General features: G+C 44.7%; 1 protein-coding gene across 4 annotated transcripts in view; it reads right to left on the bottom strand.

The window, feature by feature from the left end:
- Window positions 1–21899, bottom strand: part of PABPC1L (poly(A) binding protein cytoplasmic 1 like) — a 45382-nt gene extending 23483 nt beyond the window's left edge. The window contains exons 1-9 of one of the 4 annotated variants that reach the window (XM_053250855.1): window positions 20275–21899; window positions 14982–15193; window positions 14096–14289; window positions 13340–13455; window positions 10974–11113; window positions 8476–8570; window positions 7125–7262; window positions 5856–5951; window positions 48–314 (exon numbers count right to left, since the gene is read on the bottom strand). In XM_053250855.1, the coding sequence (XP_053106830.1) occupies window positions 48–314; window positions 5856–5951; window positions 7125–7262; window positions 8476–8570; window positions 10974–11113; window positions 13340–13455; window positions 14096–14289; window positions 14982–15174 (1239 nt within the window). In that variant the 5' untranslated portion in view covers window positions 15175–15193; window positions 20275–21899. The other 3 variants (XM_053250857.1, XM_053250853.1, XM_053250854.1) reach the window with 3 other exon arrangements.
- Between the last annotated feature and the right edge of the window lie 227 nt (window positions 21900–22126).

Below are 22126 nucleotides of genomic sequence, written 5' to 3'. Positions count from 1 at the left end.
GTGCTATTTAACATATTCAATAGGAGCAGCCTCTTTAGACAGCTTACCTGTGGAATGGAGGGCAGGAAGTAGCTTGGAGGTGGCTGGAAGGAGCAGAGGAGGGGGCCAGGCAAGGCCCTCATGGTGGCCATTCTCTGCATGTATTGGTTGGTGAGAATGGCTTTTCTTTCCTCTTTCCTTTGAGCAAGTGCAACGTACAATGGCTTGGTGCTGACAATCCGCCCATTCATTTCAGTTACAGCTTTGGTAGCCTCTTCTGGAGAGGAAAAACATACAAACCCAAAACCTTTGCTATGTCCACTGTCGGTCATCACCTAAAATTGAGAAAAGAGGCAACTGAGTGCATCACACACACACCCTGTGCAGCACAAGCAGAGGCACACGGACAGCAAAGGAAGAAGGACCAAAGGACCAGCTTTTCCAAGAGCATACACTCACACCTAGATCGATAAAGGAACTTGTACAATTAAGTCCTTGCTTTCAAGTCAAGTCTGTTAATGGAACTGCCCCGGGGTGATTGGTGAACACCCCAAAATTGTGTTCAGGCTTTATGTGGGGAAACTCACTCAGAGTGGAGCAGTTCCACATCAGAATAAATTTTGATGCAAAGTGTTGGTTACAGGAAAATGACTGACAGAAAGATGTTCAAAAACAGAGAAGGTTTTATTTGAGAGTAAGGGGTACAATAGAGTAAGAGTGTCACTTAAAGTAATGCTAAAAAATACGTTACAAGATTAACCATAAAACTGCCAAGAGGAAATTTAGTGTAGTGTCCAAATTAAAGTAGCTTCTAGGCTGACCAGAGAAAGGAGGCTCAGAGAATCAAGCTCTTGGATTTAAGAGAGAAGAAACAGAGATAGAGAGCGCCCAGATTGGGGCACAGCAGTTACTATACAACCTCGTTCCTTGTGATAAGGGGACAAGTACACGTGTGGATTGCTAACTGGTTGAAAGACAGGAAACAGAGGGAAGGGATAAATGGAGAGTTTTCACAATGGAGGGAAGTAAAAAGTGGGGTCCCCCAGGGATCTGTACAGGGACCGGTGCTTTTTAATTTAAGGGGTAAGCAGCGAAGTGGCCAAATTTGCAAATGATACCAAACCCTTTCGGCTAGTGAAATCCAAAACGGATTGTGAGGAGCTCTAAGGATCTCTCCAAACCATTTTTTGGGCAACAAAATGGCAAATGCGGTTAAGTGTTGGCAAGTGTAAAGTGATGCACATTGGGACAAAAACACCAACTTCAAGTATGTTGGGAACTGAGCTGTAGGTGACTGACCAGGAGAAGGATCTTGGGGTCGTGGTAGACAGCTCGTTGAAAGTGTCAACTCAATGTGCGGCAGCTGTGAAAAAGGCCAGTTCCATGCTAGCGATCATTAGGAAGGGGACTGAAAATAAAACTGCTAATATTATAATGCCTGTATACAAAACTATGGTGCAGCCACACCTGGATTACTGTGTACAATTCTGGTCACCACATCTAAAAAGGACCTTGTAGAACTGGGAAAGGTGCAGAAGAGGGCAACCAAGATGATCAGGGGCCTAGAGAACCTTTCCTATGAGACAAGGCTACAACACCTGTGGCTATTTAGTTTAGAAAAAAGACGACTTAGGGGAGATATGATAGAGGTCTATAAAATCATGCATGCTGTGGAGAAAGTGGATAGAGAGAAATTCTTCTCGCTCTCACATAACACTAGAACCAGGGGTCATCCCATGAAATTGATTGCCAGGAAATCTAGGACCAACAGACAGAAGTGCTTTTTCACACAACGCATAATCTACTTGTGGAATTCTCTGCCACAAGATGTGGTGACAGCCAACAACCTGGATGGCTTTAAGAGGGGTTTGGATTACTTCATGGAGGAGAGGTCTATCAATGGCTACTAGTCAGAGGGCTATTGGCCACCATCTTGATGAGGCAAGATGCCTCTGAGTACCAGTTGCAGAGGTGTAACAACAGGAGGGAGGGTATGCCCTCAACTCCTGCCTGCAGGCTTCCAGTGGCATCTAGTGGGCCACTGTGTGAAACAGGATGCTGGACTAGATGGGCCTTGGGCCTGATCCAGCAGGGTGGTTCTTATGTTCCTTTATTGGTGGGTGGATCCTCGGAGCTTGGGAGCAATGGAAGGTCCTCTTTCCTCGGGAATGGACTGAGAAGCAGCAAACAGCAGCAGAGAATCAAGGGGGTTAGGCAGCATGGATCAATCCAAAGTGCATATTTTTCTGTGCATCAGATCCAGCAAGAGAACCTGCCTAGGGCCTGGAAGCAAGGGTGGCCCACAGAGCAAAACATGGCCAGGTGGTATGGCAGGTGTCAGCCAGTGTCCAAGTAACGGGTGACTCCAAAATGTGGAAACCTAGTGGGGAGCACTAGAGACCAAATGGAGCACACTGGTTCAGGAATCCAGGGGCAAATCGTGTCCTGAGGGGACTTTCCAGTTGCTCATCATTCTTGGGTAAGGCAGTTCCAGGGAATCTCAAAAGACCCCATTGTTTGTCTGTTGTGCTTTGTTACAACACAGTGCTTGAATAGGTAAGCAAATGGAGGGATTGGACATGCAAACGTGGTAACTCTTTTAGGTCGGAAACACCTAGTAAACTAATCAGTGTTTTACTGGGTACATAGGAAGCTGCCATATACGGAATCAGACCATTGGTCTATCTAGCTCAGTATTGTCTTCACAGACTGGCAGCAGCTTCTTCAAGGTTGCAGGCAGGAATCTCTCTCAGCCCTATCTTGGAGAAGCCAGGGAGGGAACTTGAAACCTTCTGCTCTTCCCAGAGCAGCTCCATCCCCTAAGGGAAATATCTGACAGTGCTCACACTTCTAGTCTCCCATTCATATGCAACCAGGGCAGACCCTGCTTAGCTAAGGGGACAAGTCATGCTTGCTACCACAAGACCAGCTCTCCTCTCCAAGCTGGGTACATCTCTGAGTTTCTATCATTCACTTCAGCCTTCTTTTGATAAGGAGGGAATGTGCATTCACAGAGCCTTATCTGACTTCCCTGATGAGGTAATTGGTTTTTAGCTCCTTTGAGGCATCTGTGGAGGGGAGGTGAACCAAAGGAGGGTCAATCGTGCAGAGAGACCTTGAACCAAGAGTTAACTTTTGCAAGCTAACTTTGGGAGTCTACTTAGGTATCCCAGCATGGGGAAGACACGAGGCTAGTTCCCTTACGATTTGGCTTTGACAGCTACTAAATCTGGGGGTAACTATCCCACTTCCCCCAATATGCCAACAAATGGAGGACTCGTGGTACTGTGAGGCTCCTGAGCATTTCAAAAGTGAGACCCAAATGCCTGCAGTCTCAAACATAAGCAGAGAAGCTTTGGGGAGCCTGCAAAAAAGCAGTGCTAGCAACAAGTCTGAAGATGAAAGATCTTTAGTCCTTGTATGAGCCTGAAGCTGACACCAAGAACCCTGAGCAGGCCATGCTAGCAACACCAACCAGGGAGACAGTCCTTAAACAAAGGGCCCTAAGGCTGACCTTGCTCCTGGCAGGCATACCTTTGCTGACTCACTACACCTGAGGAGGGCAAGCTGCACCCAAGAGGGAGTTACAACGGAATGGGCAGCAGAGAGGGAGAGCATTTAGAGCAGGCCTACTCAACTTTGACCCTCCCCCCACTGTTTCTGGACTACAACTCCCATAATCCCCAGCCACAGTGGCCAATAGCCAGGAATTATGGGAGTTGTAGGCCAATATCTGCAGAAGGGCCGAAGTTGAGCAGGACTGGTTTAGAGCCAGAAGGCAGCAAGCAAGCTGGGGGTGCGGGGAGGTTGGTTCAGACCAGAGAATGAGTGTACAGAGGAAAGTAGGCCTGAGAATGCAAGCCCACACACAGTGCAGGAAATGGCAAGACAGCTTCCTATTAGGGCAAATGGCTGATATGGCAACAGGCCATGATGTAAGGAGCCCGGAGCTCTTGCCCGTCACAGCAGAATAGGCATAGCTGTATCCCACAGCATAATCATTAAAAGAAAAAGGAATCATTACTGCATGTGTGTGCTTTTTAGCCTTCTTTCCAGTAGGCTTATGAGATCACCCAGCATTCTGTGTTTGCGTCCGGCCATGTGTCCCCCCACCCCCATCAACTTCACAATGCCTGGACCAATATGAACCAAATCGGGTACAGTTGTAGGGACACACAGGGATACCTCAATGGCATAGTTTCTGATTATGTCATCCACCCCGATTGAAGATGGCGGATAAGAGGCTAACTTGTGAACCACCTAACTGATTTGAACCAAATTTGAAACAGCTGCAGAGACACATAGGGATGCCCAAATGGTGTGGTCCACTCCAATTTAAGGTGACATCCAAATGATGTCATCTACTCTAATTCAAGATGGCGGCTGCGTGAACATCTGAGGTGCAAGTAAGGTGATTTGTAGACTGTAACCAATTTAAGCCAAAATAGCTACAGTTGCAGTGAATGACACATAGGGACACCTCAACGGTGTAGTTTGTGATGTCATTCACCACAATCCAAGATGGCAGACACATGAACATTTGAGGCACAAGAGATCTAACTTGTGGACCTCGATTTGCACCAAATTTAGTCCAGATGTAGAGACAGTGAAAGGAAAGCAGGCTGATTAGTTCTTACTAGAACAACTTGTTGAAGACTTGGAATCAACCTACGCAGTCTCATATGAAGTGGAGCTGCCTCCTGGAGAGGAGGGACCCCACACCTTATTATAGTATGAGTTAAGTTCTTATATCCTGTCCTATTAGCAAGGAAGACTCATTTGCATGTGTCTTCATACAAACAATATATATAGTGGTTAGAGTGCTGGACTAGGACCGGGGAGACCCAAGTTCAAATCCCCATTCAGCCATGAAACTAGCTGGGTGACTCTGGGCCAGTCACTTCTCTCTCAGCCTAACCTACTTCACAGGGTTGTTGTGAAAGAGAAACTCAGGTATGTAGTACTTGGTACTACATGGTACTCTGGGCTACTTGGTACTCTGGGCTCCTTGGAGGAAGAGCGGGATATAAATGTAATAATAAAACAATAGCCATAGTAACACAAACTTTGTACTTTTGAGATTGTCAATGGTTTTCCCCCCAGATTTTGCAGGATTTCTGCCCAGCTCTTACAGTAGGTCCACGTCTATTTCCATTGCCTCAGTGCCTTTGCTACTTTGAGCACCAGTTCTCCAATGATCAGATAACACAAGTCCAACAGCCAGGATTCTGGGCTGAATTACTGCAGAGAGGGCAAGGGAAGGGGGCAAGGGAGGAGAGCAGGCAAGTAGCTGGATAATCTGGAGACAACTGTTTCACAGAAGAGCAAAAGAGGCAGGAAAACTGTTTCTCAGTCACATTTCTGACTGCAAGTAGGGGCATACGTGAAGGTTCCATCTATCATAGTTTGTTTATGTAGACTGATGGATCAAACAATCATGCAAAATCCCACTTGAAGTCTAAAATAGTATTGTCCAGAAACAAGTTCACCACCTCAGTTGCCATTTGTGAGAACAAGGCCTATAGGCTCTTTATTAAATTGCAGAGTTATTCTCTGCTACAGTACAGAGAAATTTTCATTTTCCCGACCCCAAAATTCCAGAAAGTGTTTGCAGAACTGGAAATCCAGCCATTTTGCTTCCTCATTCTGTTCTTGACCACTGTCCTGGGCATAAGCTGTGTGACCTTCTGCAGAAAAATCACTGTGCCCCAAGGAGTGTTGTGAGGTAGTTACAAACCTTTTGCGGGGTGTCCATCTAGTTACGCATTCATAAGGATCATAACATTTCCACCTCTTTTGGAAATAGAAAATAAACCACACACACACACACACACACACACACCCCTACAAATAGTATCAAAACATAAGCATCTTACCTTGGCACTAGTGATGGTTCCATAAGGAGAGAACTCTTTCCTCAGCCGCTCATCATCAATCCCATCATCTAGATTCTTTACATACAAGTTTACTCCCTAAAAGCAAACAGACACATCCAGTTTCTCCAACTTTCATGATATGGACATATAAACACATACAAAGCTATCAGACCATTGGCTCATCAGCACAGCCTACTCTTGACTGGCAACAGCTTTAGGGGTCTGAGGCAAAGGCTCTTCCCATCATCCCTCTCATCAACCCACTAGGCAGCATCTTGCAAGCCCTCAAATGGCAGGTTACTGAGGCACTGGAAGGGTAGCAAGCCGTCCCCTGCCATTAGAGCAACTCTTCACCAAGCTGTGGCACAGCAACCGCTTGGCAAAGTGCCATCCTGAGCCAGTGGTGGTCCTCTTTTCCCCTCCTTAGCAACTTTTGCCTTCTCCTTCACATGCTGGGCTGGTTATGAAAAGAGGCAGGAAGCAGAAGAGGAAATGGCAGTAGAGTAAAGACATTCTATAGAGCGTCTCCAGTATTCTACTGCCCTTTCCTCATTTCCACTTCCTCCTCCTTTTCATTAGCAGTCCAGAAGCATGCAAGGGAGGAGACGGAGGGGGTTATGTGTGCTGCACAGCAACCGTCACCACTACAAACAATGAGGAGGCAGAGACAAGTGTGTGCACACAAAGAGAGGTCAGTGGCATTTGGCAGCCTCAGGTGCACTGAGGTCTTGGGCGACCACTGCCATCATCTGCAATGGGAGACATCAGGGATTGAAACTGAGTTTCCAGCATGTGCTCTACCATTGAGCCTTGGCCCTCTTCATCCCAATAATAGCTGCAACATCTAATCAGAAGGCTAGGAAGGAAACAAATGTAATCTAAACCAACACTCAATTTTTATCTCACATTAGGTCTGTAAAGGGAAATAATACAGCCCTAACAACAACTGCTACAATCTGTCATTTAGATAGCATCTGTGATCTGCTTTATATTGTTTGCTCTCACAATAACTACAGTTGGGCACTACAGAATATATTTGAAGGGAATAGCTGCTTCAGGGCCCAACTGCCAACTCGGGGGCTGGATTTTTCAGCAGGAAAATATCATGAGGCAAAGTTTACTTCTCCTTCCTTGTATGCCATGGTCTTGCCAAGTCTATTTGGGTGGAAGGAACAACACATTTGTCTGTGTTCTAGTTTGACCCCCAGGTCATAGGATTCTTAGGTCCCATGCCAACCCACTGGGCAACTGGCCTTCATTTCCTGTTACCTGGTATCTGCTCACTCTTTCCTGTTTGATTTGCTCAAATTTACGTTTCAGTTCACTCTGGCGTTCTATCCTCTTCTGAGCTCTGCCAACATACACCATTCGTCCATTGATCTCTTTCCCATTCATGCCTTCAACAGCCTGCCAGGAGAAAGGGTATTGAGGAAGGGCTGATACACAGGAAGAACCTGCAGGAGCAACTCTCTCCCTTCACAGGCCACAAACACGTCTCTCAGAAGCTGGCTTGCACTGGTTTTAATTTTTCATTGCCATCATAAAATGCTGCTTTCTCATCTCCCTCAGTGTCTGAAAATGGAGCCAGTGGGGGTGGGGTGGGGATATTGGGCCCAGAAAAGAGTCTTCCAAGGGAGACACCTGCCTACCCACCACCACATCTGCCCCTCGCTGACACTGCTACAAGGAGGCCAGTGCACTTCCACGGAGATGCTTCAGGCCAGCACTCTACCAGCCTGTATTCCCTTCTGCTCCAACTCTACTTTTCAAGAGAAGAGCAGGACTGAAGCTACAAGTGAACAAGGGAAGACAAATGCCCCTGGGCCTGTGAGGGACAAGGGCCCACTGCCTGGGTAACAGCTTGTTCTTTGCTCTCCCCCTTGCACCTCTCTGAAGCCAGAGTGGCAGGGAGCAGAGGCACATCTTCACTTTTTGTCCCAGGGCCCACGCCAGCCTTGCTACTCCCCTGAGTGGGAGGCTGGGGTGGAGGGAGGGGGTGGTGCTGGACATGGTAGACCCCTACCAGGAAGTGGGGGGAGGGAGGACATATGGATGGGGTGCAGGTGATCTGGGCTTGGTGGGTGGAAGGCAGGCAGGCAGGCAAGCAGGCAAGGGGGGCTGGATGGGAAAAGCTGCTCAGCATCGTTTTGTGCACCTCAGCTACAGAAAGTTCTGGATGATGAGCCGACAGAGAAAGCTGCTCAGTGCACCTGGACAGGGCCCCAGCAGCCAGCTCCCAGTAATTGTGGGTAGAGGAGCCATGGACTGGGTACAGAAAGTCCTGCTGGCACCTCTGCCTGGAAAGCAAGCAGAAAAGGCCAAAGTAACCCCCAGGCAAACAAATCCTCCCCCCCCCCGACCCCAGAGGAATTTACTGACTGTTGAAGGCCTCCTGCATTAGCAGCACATGCAAAATCTTATGCACATAAAAGCAGTTCTGCTCATGATGAGGACTGGTGCAAGAAGCTAATTTGGTTCTTGTTGGTACAAAATCTGAAATCAAGTGCCTCCCGCATCACTCAGTTCCATTTTAACAGCTATGCTTTTGGGAATAAGAGGCCTAGGCAAGTCAATAAGAACACCAAAAGGCCCAAATAGCTCAAACATAAGATCATCTTGCCTTCCGAGCATCTTCATGTTTTTCAAAGTTAACAAATCCGAACCCTTTTGAGCGGCCGGTGTTGTCCATCATGACCTTGACACTCAGCGTCTTTCCTGGAAGCAGAACCAGCAGTTTTAGACTAGCCTAACAGCCAACACAAGTTACACAGGGCTGACCTCAGAGCACTAATACTTGGAAAGATGCATATGTGACTACTGCATTAAGTTTCATATTTGAGGTGGATCATTTATTCTGAATGTCCTTTCTTTTAGGCAGATTTATATCATGCTTTTCAGCATCAATACTGGTGAGACAAGCTAACAAGTCAAAAATCAGAATAAAGCATTAAATTGCCTTAAAACAGAGTAAAAGCAGATATTTGATATAGTAAGAGTAAAAAAGGCAACACAATAGCAAGGCAACAATACATTATCTGTTCATCTTATGCTGAACCTTTTAATCTAATGACTAGGCATTACTTCTTTTTTATCTGATGACTAAGCAATATAGACATTTATTTATTTAATTTATTTATTTATTCAATTTTTATACTGCGCTTCCAAGCTGGCTCAGGGCGGTTTACAATTAAAAAACAGAAATCATTAAAAACAATTAAAATAGAAATACAAATATAAACATCAAGTTTAAAAACATCTTAAAAAACAATTAAACTTTCAAAACAATTAAAACCCTGAAAACCAGGTTAAGATTAAAACAGTTAAAACTAAATTAAAAACCCTGAAAGGCCAGGCCAAACAGATAGGTTTTAAGGGCTCTCTTGAAGGACAGCAAAGAATTAAGATTACGAATTTCTGCCGGGAGTGCGTTCCACAGTCCAGGAGCAGCCACAGAGAAGGCCCTCCTCTGAGTCGCCACCAGACGAACCGGTGGTAACTGGAGACGGACCTCCCCAGATGACCTTAACGTGCGGTGGGGATCATGTAAAAGAAGGTGCTCTCTAAGATACCAAGTAGCCCTGGAAAGAGTTACAAAATCAGAACACTACTACCAAAAAGGTCCTCTCTCTGGTCACCATCCACATGGCTTCAAAAGGAAGGGAAACCCAAAAACAAAGACCCTAAAGAGCAGGCAGATTGAAATTAAGAATTATTCATGTTTATAGAGCAGATGGGTGGGGCAGGGGGAGATATAGGAAATTAGCAGTTTCAATGACAGGATAGGAATTTCTGCCCCAGAAAACAGTCTGGATTGCATCCTCAAGAATGGTTGAGATAGCCATAGCATAGCACATAACCCCTTGCACACAAATTTCAACTTCACTGCCTAGGATGAGTCCCTGTTCCTATAAGCAGCAGACCTAAAGAAGCCCACAGTGGGAAACTGAGTCGAATGCATCAAACAGGCCTTTTTAAACTCTGGTGTCATTTCAAATGGGAAACTATTAATATTTCTCCATCATTTCTCCATTTTATGCAGAAGTGTATCCTTCACTGGACATTCTCACATCTTTACTGGACATTACCACTCTTATGTGAGTAGGAAGCTGAAGAGATTCTCTCTTCAGCCTACAAGAGAATAATTTAGATTGTGGCAATGTAGCATTGTACTGCCACGATTGTGGTCATGTCTGCTAAGCAGGCAAAACAGCAACTTTTAAAGTGGTTCTTCATAGGGTTCTTCCAAAAGGCTATGTTCCAACCAGCACAAATGATAATAAATGGGAAATCCATACTAAGAATAAGGATGTCACATAATATTCTTACCTCCATCTACTGGCAATTTGGAGCAATCTATGAATGAACTGTGCCTTTTCAAGCTCCTTTCTAACCTTAAAAACCCTGTTTATTTATGGATCACCACAGATTGCCAGCAGATGGTAGTAAGAATATTAAACAGTTGTATGGATTTCTCACGTTATCACAATTTGCAATGAAGCTGAAAAATATTACTATCTCGAAGAGCCCATATTTAGCAGGAGTAACTGTTCCTAGTATTCACCCTAGCATAGTATCCCTCCAGTGGCTGTTGCTAGTGTTTCCCTTGTGTTTCTTTTTAGATTGTGACCTTCTCTTGGACATTTGCTCCTTCATTTTGCTAAGTAAACCACCTTGAAAACTTATTCGGAACTGACTGGTAGTGGCTTCTCCAAGGTTACAGGCAAGAGTCTCTCTCAGCCCTCTCTTGGAGATGCCAGGGAGGGATCTTGGAACCTTCTGCATGCAAGCATGCAGATGCTATTTCCAGAGCATCCCTTAACGGAAATATCTTACTGTGCTCACATATGGTCTCCCATTCAGATCCAACCAGGGTAGACCCTGCTTAGCAGAGGGGACAATTCATGCTTGCTACAAGAAGACCAGCTCTCCTGGTCATTTTCAGCCTATGACCTCATTGGTTGAAAAATGGTATACAAATAGTCTAAATACAAACTAAAACATCTTCAGCTGTTTAGTAAGCAAACAGCATCTGAAGCATTAAAATAACAGAAATTGTCCTCACTCAGTTTCTCTTTCTTATGCAACCTCACTAGCCACTACTCCACAGACTGTACTTACCAAAGTCCGAGAATATTTCATGTAGCCTCTCATCATTCATGTCATCTCCAAAGTTTTTGATATAGACATTGGTAAATTCAATTGCCTTGGCTCCATACTCTGCCTCACGTTCTCGCCGGGATTTGAAGTGGCCAACAAACCTACCAAGAGTTAGCAACATGTGTGAAATTGCTTTGCAAATGAGCTATGCACACAGTAATGTCAAGCAGGCACATCAGCTCAACCCAAAGCAAGCTTTCCGTCCCTTCACGTGCAAGTAGCAAGAGGACTCTGCAGCATCTCCCTCATAATGCTATAGTTCAATCATAAGGTTAGGATTGCCAACCCTCCAGGATGGGTCTGGAGGCTCCAAGAATAGGCATGAATGCCCAGGTAATTGAACACAGTCCTGGAGTTCTTAATGGCTTGATATGTGGGGGGGGGGGGGGCAGGGGGAGAGAGACAATCTCCCAGAATAGCATCATCTTGACCTTGGCAACCATAGTCAAGGCTCGTCTTGTGAAGGTCCTGGAGAATCTTCAAGAGGCAAGCATTGCAAAACTTAGGAGAGAAGTAATCCTGCATCTGCTTTGGTGTGGAGATTTTTGCAAGTGTCATGCATGTTCAGCCCACAAACAATTGCTCAAGCTTATAATTTGCCCAAAATAATAGAATCTAAGTACACGAATGTATCTTATACAGAGTCAGCCAATTGGTCCATCTAGCCCAGTAATGTCTATGCGTTTTAGCAACAGCTCTTCAAAATCTAAGGCAGGAATCTCTTCCAGCATCTCCTACCCATGATCCTTTATCTCTGGAGATGTATTGAACCTGGAGCCTTACAGATGCAAAGCCTCTATTCTTCTACTGAGTGATGGCCCCTAAAACTTTATTATGTTATTATTTTATTTAACCCATTTGTATACCACCCAAGTCTCTGGGCAGTTTACAATACTACAATAAGAAGAATTAAAAGGTTAAAACATTACAACAATTTAAAATTTTAAATGTTAAAACTATTAAAAACACAATTAAAACAATGTCTAATTAAAAGCCTGAGTGAACAAATGCATGTTGACTGCCTTTTAAAAAGTTGTAAAAGATGGGGAGGCTCTAATTTCAGCAGGAAGTTTGTTCCAAACTTCTGCTCCTATTATCGTGTCTGTGTCTATGTGTGTGTGTGCACGCGTGCGTGCGTCCGTGTGTGCGTGCAGGACATTGAGTCTGTGGGCCCAGTCATGGCCCAACTGCAAGGTGGCAAGGAAGCTTTCAGACAAATCACAGAGTGCAAGCCATGCTGAATCAATATCCCTCACCTACCCCTAAACCACACAGGTACTGCATTGATCTACATACTGATCATGTCACTACTAGAAATTGCACAGATCTACTTCCCTCAGTATAAATGAATGAAGACTCAGATTATTGGTTGTTTTTTGTTTTTTTTTGCATGTCTGTTGTATTTTAAAGCAAAAATTGTTTATGCTCAACAGCCCGAGCAACATTTGGTGGCTGCATCTAGAAACCTATACCACCTGGTTTGGTTGGTGTAAGACTGGATTAAAAAAGGAGAGAGAGAAGAAAGGATTTGAAGAAGAGACTAATATCTTCCTTTAACATATTACTTTACAAATCTCCAGTGTACACTAAGTAAATGGACATTAAGGATGCTAAGTGAACAGAACGATCTACTCCCAATCCTTGTCTGCCCACCACCAGGCACCAGATATCTAAAGTAGTCCATGTGTCTTCCTACTGGCAGCAGGGGTGGCCTGCTGGGTCTCCAACACCATTGGTGTCCCCCTGCTGCTGCCCTTCCTCGCTCAGCCAGCACGGAGCACGCTGTTAACCTTTCCTCCTTGTCATGTTGCAGTGCACCTCTTCTCCCCACAACTTTAGCCAGGAAAGCCATTGCCTAGCTTGGTGGCATAGTCTGGGAGTGCTTGTGTGTATCCCTACTGCTGCCTGATTTGTGGGGTGGGGAGAGGGCATCATATCTGCCTCAAGCAGCAAAGTGTCCCACCCCGACTGTCAGTCAGGACAGGCAGTCTTGACCTAGATAGACCAATGGTGTGACTCAGCAAAAGGCAGCTTCTTGTGTACTCCAAATGAGAGAATTCAGTGATAAATGGTGTGTACTGACAGCTATCCCTTGTTGAACTACTGGGTGAACAAAATGATACTGACTAGGACATGGAAACTATTCTAGGAAGAAAAGGAGAAAAACTAAGAATACTTCTGCCAAGGGGTCCCCCACCCCCCACTTAAAGGGAGAAAATTTCTCTGAACATTCAGTGTTCATTCAGCGCACTCTTTAAATGCATTAAGACGACAAAGGCCTAGTGAGTGCGGTTTGTCGTCCTCTCTCCCCTTCTGCCTCCACTTACACTTTGCGGTCATTCAGCAGCATTCCGTTCATTGTGTCAATCGCTCTGCTCGAGGCTTCATGGGTCTCAAAATGGACAAAGCCATATCCTCGGGACCCATTCTCATCACAAACCACCTGTGAAAACATGGAGAGTAGGAAAAAGAGTGAAGAAAGCCAGGCACCTGGAAGCAAAGATGAGCCATGGCCTGTATCTCTTTTCTCCCGTCGATATGCATGTGACATGTAGACTATTACAAAGTATTTGACACTGTGCTAAAATCCATGCACAACCCTAAGCAATGGGATTTCCAGTGATGGGTCAAAATTTGGGGAAGTTTCAGAAGAGTGTGCAGCAACCTCAGGCTTAGAAGTGGGGGGGGGGGAGAACTTGGAACTGGAACTGAGAATGGTGAAGAGTGTCCGACTGTAGGCATTCACCTTCAATATTCTGAGGTGCTACACCATTGGCCAAAGCTTCTCCAAGGAATGTGCTTGCCTATTTTGCTCCACCCCTTCCCTGAGAAATTGCTGAGGAGAGAAAAATCACATTGTGTTTTCTCCCCAGGGCCAGGGCCCAGCTAAAAAGCAAAATATGACTAAATTGGGAACCTCTGACAAGTGAGGCCCACCAAATGGTCTTGAAAAGTGTTATTCACCAAGTAATATTAAGCAAGGGAGGAGTCCAGTCCCTATAGGTTTAAGGCTGCTGATAAACTGGCTGCACATTGGATCACCACCACAGTAAGTATTGTACTTCTGCCAACAATATACCTACCTTGCAAGAAAGAATATTTCCAAAGGCTGAGAATGTATCATACAAGGCCTTGTTATCAATGGAATCATCCAGGTTCTTGATGAAGATGTTCCCAACACCTGATTTCCTGAGTCCTGGGTCTCGCTGGGACCACATGATACGAATGGGCCGACCTTTGATCACTTCAAAGTTCATCGTGTCCAAGGCCCGCTCAGCTGGTAGAAAATAAGCACATTCATTGGCATGCCTAGCAACGCTCAGAAGTGGAAGGAAAGGAGGAATCAAGACATAGCCTAGCATCTAACCTTACAGTAAATGCACAACCAGTTGGTTACCAACAGAGATAATCTCCAAGAGTTAGAACCAGTAGAAATTGAGACTGGTATGATAGGAACTATAGCTTCTGGAAGATTTTCCTGGAAATCATCGGTATAGCCTTCCATGAGATAACCACCTCCAAGTCACACATTTGTAAATGGGACTATGGTTAAATGATGTGAAGGCTTGATGCACTGTTAAGGGCAATCTCTCTAAAATATTATGAATGGCTAGCCTTAATCACAAGAGCTTGGTAAGCAGGAGAAAAGAGAGGGACTTCTTTTCACACTGGTGATATTTGGCAACTATTTAGTTTTTAAATTTATTTCTGAAATCTAGAAAACATGTCTTATCCCAAATATTAGTTTGGGAGCAAACCAATGGGAATCAAAGTGAAAATTGCTGTACCCTATCAGCAGGGCTCTAGGGACAAGTGTCCTCTCATCTGTTGTAGAGTGCCATTTACATGGAGAGCACTACATAAAGTTATCGTGAAGATAACTCCCTTTTAAAGAAACTCAATTCTGGGCAATTTTTCAATATATGTTCAATACATTTAGAAGAGATTAGAAGCTTTTTGCTAACTTACCATCAGCAGGCTGCTGAAAGTTTATGTATGCGTAACCCAGAGATCGGCGTGTGGCGACATCTCGACAAACTCTGATGGACATGATTGGTCCAGCAGGAGAGAATTTCTCATACAACATGGCTTCAGTCACATCCGGATGTAAATCGCCCACATAGAGAGAGGCTAATGGATATCCTGGGCCACTAGCATTCATGGTCAATCATGCAGCTTAACTTTGGAAGTGAAGCAAAACCTTGTTACTGCCATGCAGCACAGCAGGAATTTTTGTGATACAAAACACTGCAGGGCTTGGGTACGCTCATGGCAGCCTCTGTGTAACTGTAGCTGAACCCTCAGAGCTGACAATGCAAATTTTGATAGCAGTGCAGTGTGCATCATCCACCTGGTACCAGTGGAAAAGCATTACAGCTGAATGACATCCCAAGATAGCCTTGTGTTTTTACCAGGAGCTTCCTCAACACTACGTAAATGAGAGTGAACTCCAAGTGTACATTACTACAACTCCTCACCCACTCTGATCTCACAATATTGTTCCACAATACATCTTATACCTTGAATGTGGGTCTCCAGATTGTTTTGGACTACAACTCCCATCATCCCTAGTGTTCCCTCTAATTTCCCCCCAATGAGTTTTGTTCTGGGCAGAAGTATCAAGGCTGTGTGCACGCATATACATTCAGAATGGGGCTTTCCTGATTCAATCTGAGCGGGATCTAAAATTAAATGAGCAGAGATAAAAAGCTTGTGTGCATGCACACTTGCACACACCTTAGAGGGAACACTGTCCTCAGCCACAATGACCAAAGGCCATTGATGGGAGTTGTAGTCCAAGAACATTTGGAGACCCAAATTTGAGAACACCATGAGGCAGGTCTCACAATCAGTGAGACCCGCTTTTGCCGGTTTTGTGAGGAGAGCAGGCTAAGCCTGCTCTCCCCACAGACAAGCAGGGCGGGAGCCGTGGATGGCCGGATTGGCCGCCCACACAACTGCCGGCTCCATGACGGAGCTGGCAGGGGCTGGGGAGTCCGGCTCCCGGAAGCTCCAGTATGCCCTGCGCAAGCACACAGGGCATACTGGAGAGACCCCCGAGCCTGCTTTTCAGCCTCCCGCCGAGGGTCTATTCATGAGGAGCTGCGGTGCGGAGCCGCAGTGCGGCTACTCACGATTTTAAAAACTGGAACCCGGTTTAAGGGGAAGGCTAGTTTGGTGGGTTAACTGCCTGGAGGCCACCGGACTCACCTGCGAGCCCAGTGGCTCTCACAATCAGGCAAAATCGGGCTAGGCTCCCCTAGCCTGATTTCGCCTGATCATGTATAATACAATATGTGGTGCAATGCCCATCAGTGGGTTCAGTACCTGGGGCAGGTTTATTAGCGAGGTTGACCACAATATGGCCTAAGAGACACAATTTAAGGGACACAACAGATTAATCTCAAAGAGATCTTTTCCAGTTTAGGTAAGTTGCAAAAAATATATAGAAACCATTAACTATCTTTAGCTGCATGTGTGAGAAGCACCCAAAGCTGGAAAAAATGCAGCATCATTCACAGATGCTCAAAAACTTTAAGCGGGGTCCACATCAATGTTTTATTAAAGTCCATTGTCTCAAACCTTTGTGTGAACACAGCCAGACATACAAAAACCCATGCTTTGGAAAGTCAGTAGTGGCAAAGGGCAGGGAGGCCCAGACTAGACAATACAATGTACTCCTTTTCCAATCCACCTGCCTTTGGACAGGGACAAGGGTGTGCTAACAAGACTACAGCTATTTCTGAGCAGCAGAAAGCTTTCATACTCTGTATCTGTACTGAATTAATAGTGACAATGCATGCTCAACTGAGCTAGCGAGTGTGGGAGGGAAAAATCAGGAATCAGTTATATTATGAGAAGAAAGCATCAAGCCCTCCGCCCCTCAAGAAAGCAACCTAAAGAGATTTTACCTGCAAATAGATTGTCTTTGCATACCCTATGCTAACCTCAACCCACTTAATTATTATTTATTTGATTTCTACACTTAGTCAGGGCTAGCGCTAACAGAAAGCCCTTATAAACCTGCTCCTGAATTTTAAGCAGATTTTTATCATTTGTTTTTGAGACTATAGGTGTTTAATACTTTGTTTTTATTTTTACTCTACTAAGCATCATGCTGGGCACTTCTGTAAACAGATGGATAACTTCATAATTTTTAGAATCAATAAGACAATCCCTCATCTTGCTCTATTCTCACAACATATCCAGAGTGAGTGAACTCGCATCCTGGGGATGGGGAATTAGGATCACAGTGCCTGCCAGCTTCACTCCCAATCCACCTGTGTTCTGCAGGTCTCTCTCCACACAATATAGAACACTGAAAAAGCAAAGTTTCCAGTTACAGGGAGACTGCCCTAAATATGTACAATTGTATAAATGTATCTACCTTGTAAACATTCAAATGAACATAGGTGGTCTCCAGTGTTCCCTCTAAGGCATGCATGCACAAGTTTTTAAGTGTCCACTCAGTTAATTTTAGATTCCGCTCAGGCTGAATCAGGAAGGCCCCATTCTGAATGCACATGTGCACACACTGCCTTGATACTGCTGCCGAGAACAAAATGTATTCTGTGCACAGATGAAAAAAAAATTAGAGGGAACACTGGTGGTCTCCCCTGCCAAGAACGAATTCACACAGCCTGAATATGTTGTGAAAGAGGGCTTGGTGTTAATGCACAGAAAAGCAAAGGGGCTCTCACGCCACCAAGGTATAGCTTAGCAATGTTAGTTAAGGTAAGGTAAAGTGTGCCGTCAAGTCAATTCCAACTCCTGGCACCCACAGAGCCCTGTGGTTTTCTTTGGTAGAATACAGGAGGAGTTTACCATTGCCTCCTCCCACACAGCATGAGATGATGCCTTTAAGCATCTTCCTATTTCGCTGCTGCCCAACATAGTAGAAGTGGGGATTCAAACCGGCAACCCTCTGCTTGTTAGCCAAGCATTTCTCCACTGCCCCACTTAAGGTGTCCAAGCAATCTACTAATAGAGTCACCACCATCAAGAATTAGCCTGGAGACAGACAAATAGGGCTCCACCCCTACACCGCCCCACCCACTCCAACTGAGATGAAAGCAGTTCTCTGCTCATGGTGTGCATACTCATTCCACTTCTACCTTCAACAAGCAGGTTTAGTAGGTTTCTGTAGGGTTTCAAACCCTTCAAAAATCTGTTTGGTTCAAAGCTATGGTGGGACAAAAGTGTGCACATGTAGAAAACGTGTACACAAAAACACACACATACAAAACTGTGTATATGTAGAATGGGAAGTGATGCCCCCACCCAAGTCAATTTCAAGACTATTGTTTGTCTGCAATCATAACTCCAGTATTTGAAATGGAAACTAATTTTGATGCCCTTCTGCAGAAAATGTCACATTACAGACAACTTGTGAGTTTTCAAAGCATGAATCGGAGCAAGAGGGAAACAGCAAGAATCCCCAACACACACCACACTGTTTCCTTTTTTAGAGGAACATTAGGCCCTAAGCATTACAGCAGAGTCATCCAATAGGCGACATTCAGAGGGAATTCTAGCACTTTCCCCTGTCCAGCATTTGTAATTTTAAAAGGTCTATACATAAGAGACAAAGAACACTTTTGCTTCTGCTTTCAAAGAATCTGAAGATACTGATGAATTCCAACATCAGTCAAATTACAGTAAAGATTTGAAGCTGCTTTGTACCAATGCAGACCATTGGTCCACCTTTATTGTTGTTTATTCTGACTGGTAATGGGTTTCCAAAGCCTCAATCCATTTTTGCATAGCCATCCTAATTCTTCTGAAAATTAAACACCATGGCAAGCTCCTTCAAATGCAAAGCCTCACAATGCTTGATTTTTATTGCAATCCTCTGATGGTCTGTCTTTCTGTATTCTTAAAAATCAGAGGGTGGAGCATGCAGCTCCATGACAGCCAGGGTGTAGCTAAGGGAAAGTGGGCCTGTGTTCATCCCTCTCTCCAGCGACCCCTCAGAGTGAAGGAGAGAATGAAGAAGATAGGGAGAGGTGGGGCTGGGTCCCCCTCAGGAGCTCGGGGGGGGGGGGCAGGTTTTTTGAACCCATTGGCTCAATTATAGCCACACCCCAGATGACAGCAGTTTATCTGCCTTACTGTACTGGCCAAAACCACATCAAAGTAACTAAATATGTATATAGTATATCCAGCAAAAATGACGCAAAATGAGCTCTACTCCCTGGGTCTTTGGAAACATCAGTTTAAAGATCAAGAGTTACCTTTCCCATGGGCACAGCAATACATAAGCCCATTTTGCAGTTGAGGTAAGCCATTTCTTTGTTCAATTTTTCTTTTAGTGGGAAGACATTTTCTTACAAGCTCTCCTTGCTTCAAGTTTTCATCCTCCAGGCTAATTAGACCCAAAGGAACCTTCTAGGAAGGGGCTGATGCCAACAGAAAAATTTCATTCCTCGAAAATCACATATACCTGCCTGCACCATACCTCAGATGTTATCTGTTCCAGCAGGGTTCAGAAATTTGGGGGTAGAGCGAGAGCAGAGAATAGGGGAAGAGAATCAGCACAACTTTGTGCTGTTTGTATACTCTTCTCAATAGAAGGTTCATTGAAAGGAATTGGAAGAATGGCACTGCTCTCTCCGGCAAAGAATGGAAATCCAAGAATACATCTTTGCCATATGGGCTCAATCTACCTGAAGCTGGGGAGCAATCATACCATTATCTACAATTAATTTTGTTTTTACCTCACCTTTCTTTCACAGACTCTGGATGATACCTATAAGTCCTCCTTACCCTCACAGTTCTGCAAGTTTCTTAGCCTTAGAGGCAGCCCAACGTCCTCCAGCAAGCATTCTGGCTGAGCAAGATTTTTAACCCGAATCTCCTCCTTCTAACAACTAAGCAACACTGTCTCTAACAAAGGTAATAAGAAGCTAGTACCTTAGGGAGCAGGGGTCAAAAGAGGGAAAGAGACAAGTGCAGAGTACAGTACTTGGAGAAGATACAGACTCCTCTGAATGCAGGGTACCTTTTAACCAAACTACTGCTAGCACACTAGCCCAGGCCACTATATAACTCTCTTTTAAGACTATACACTTACACACTTTTTTTTAGAAGTAAGCCTCCTGAAGAAACTGGGAATGATTTCTGAGTAAACAGGCTTGGATCAGGCTAGACAGAAATTCTTAATCCCTTTCATTGACCCATGCACCTTCAACAAGATTCTTCTTCCCTGCCCCTTCAAACACTTACATGTGGCTCAAAGCAAAACCAATAGCAAAAAGCTCACCTTCAAACCAGCTGCTCCCTAATGTGAGAGAAGCTCTCAGTTGCTTGGCCCCGCCCCTTCCTCTGGCAGAGCAGCAGGTGTGGCCACCCACTTCCTGTATGCACCACCTGTTCTCACCATTGCATCTTCTAGCCATGTTCGCATGGTGATGCCAGCCCTCCCCAGTTGTACTTTAGAGGGAAAGACAAGCAGCTACCTCTTTGTCTCAGCCACAAAGGGCAAGAATGATCAGCGCTGGCAGCTAGTTTAACAGACAGGTTGCTTCTATAGGCATAGATATGAGCACCAAGAAGTTACAGTTATCCTCTCATTCGAAGTAAGGCTGTCACCTAAATAAAGAAATATTAGTCAATCCAGATAGTTACAATTGCTCAGTTTAATTTATTTAATCTGCACATATTGACATATGGATAAAACAAGAGTTTTGGATTTTAAAAGCATATGCTTGTTTGGTTTTTGGATGGAGCAGGTATATGTTGCAGCAGGTTCCAGCTTAGAAAAATACTCCCCTCACACCTCCTCTATACTTAGAAAAAAATAATCCCCTCCTGTGTGAGAGGGAAGGGAGAACGCCCACATTTGCAGTTTATGAAACATAATCAACACTTATATAGATGTGTTGCTCAATTAATAGGCAATGTTGTTTAAAAGGGTTTTAATGATTGACCAAATAAAAGTTGCATCCCTAATTCTTTATTAACCCCTCAGCATTATGTAAAATGTAAGCTATGATTGGACTCCTCACTTCAGCACAAGACTTGTTCCTAGGGCCACTCTCAAGGGTTGTTTGTGTGTGTTTTAAAAATTTATTTATTTTAAATGATCATCAACAAAGCAGAAGTGCTGTAATTCAGCCCTGGATGAAAAATTTGAAGCAACTGTGTAGAGCAGCAGTTAGTGTGCCAGGTTTGCTAGCTTCAACTGATGGACTTGTGGATAGTATCTCTGCTATCAACATGTCATCTCACCTTGCAAACGTCCCCCTTGCACCTAACAGAGTTCACATGAGAACTAGCATTGCACTTGCACTAGAATGTTCTGCTTGCACAATTAGGAAGGGGTAATTTTCACCAATTTCCCCTTCCCTCTGCTGTTCCGATGCCACCCTGCAAATGTGTCCCCAAAGGTCTCCTCAACCCTCAGAACCATATGGGGGGGGGCATTGGTGTAGCAGAGGGAAGAAGGGCTTAGCAAAAATAGCTTCTCTTTCCCTCAGAACATACTTCCATGGGTGTGACATTAACCATTATTTAGAACACTGCTTTCAAATGAAAGAAGATCTTAAAGTGGTTTACCTAGGAAAAAGATTGAGATGATGATTCCTTTTCCCAAAGGGGTTCACAATCTGAAAAAGACAGATTGGGGGGCCTGCTCTGCTGGGATGAATATATTTATTTTTTAAAATTCTATACTGCCCAAAACTTGCATCTCTGGGCAGTTTACAGACCATTGCTCTCCCCCTGCTAAATGCCCATCACTTAGTTTAAATGTTGCCTCTTTGCCCAGTTAGCAGGGGTAGTAATATGGTCATGTGTGGACATCCACTATATCTAATAGAGAGGGCAGAGTAGGAAAGTGTGAAGAAAGGAGAAGGCTCCTGTTCTTGGGAGGGAGGGAGGGAGGGAGGGGTCAGAATGACTCTTCGCTTCCAAACTGGGCTGGGATGCAAGTTGTGTCTATACATGTCCTGCAGCAAACAGGAAACAGCCCTAGCAACAGAGAGCAGCATGCATGCACTAGGCCTGGGGGCAGATGTAGGGAATTATTACATCGACAGAGGAGCACAGAGTCCTTTCCATGCAGCCAGTGCAAGACAGAACAGTAGTCCTGTCTACTATTTCTTTGAAAAATA

The sequence above is a fragment of the Hemicordylus capensis genome, chromosome 4 (genome assembly GCF_027244095.1).
Source record: "Hemicordylus capensis ecotype Gifberg chromosome 4, rHemCap1.1.pri, whole genome shotgun sequence".
In the NCBI taxonomy this organism is placed as follows: Eukaryota; Metazoa; Chordata; class Lepidosauria; order Squamata; family Cordylidae; genus Hemicordylus; species Hemicordylus capensis.
The sequence above is the reverse complement of the archived record's forward strand: the minus strand, read 5'-3'. Positions and strand labels throughout refer to the sequence as shown.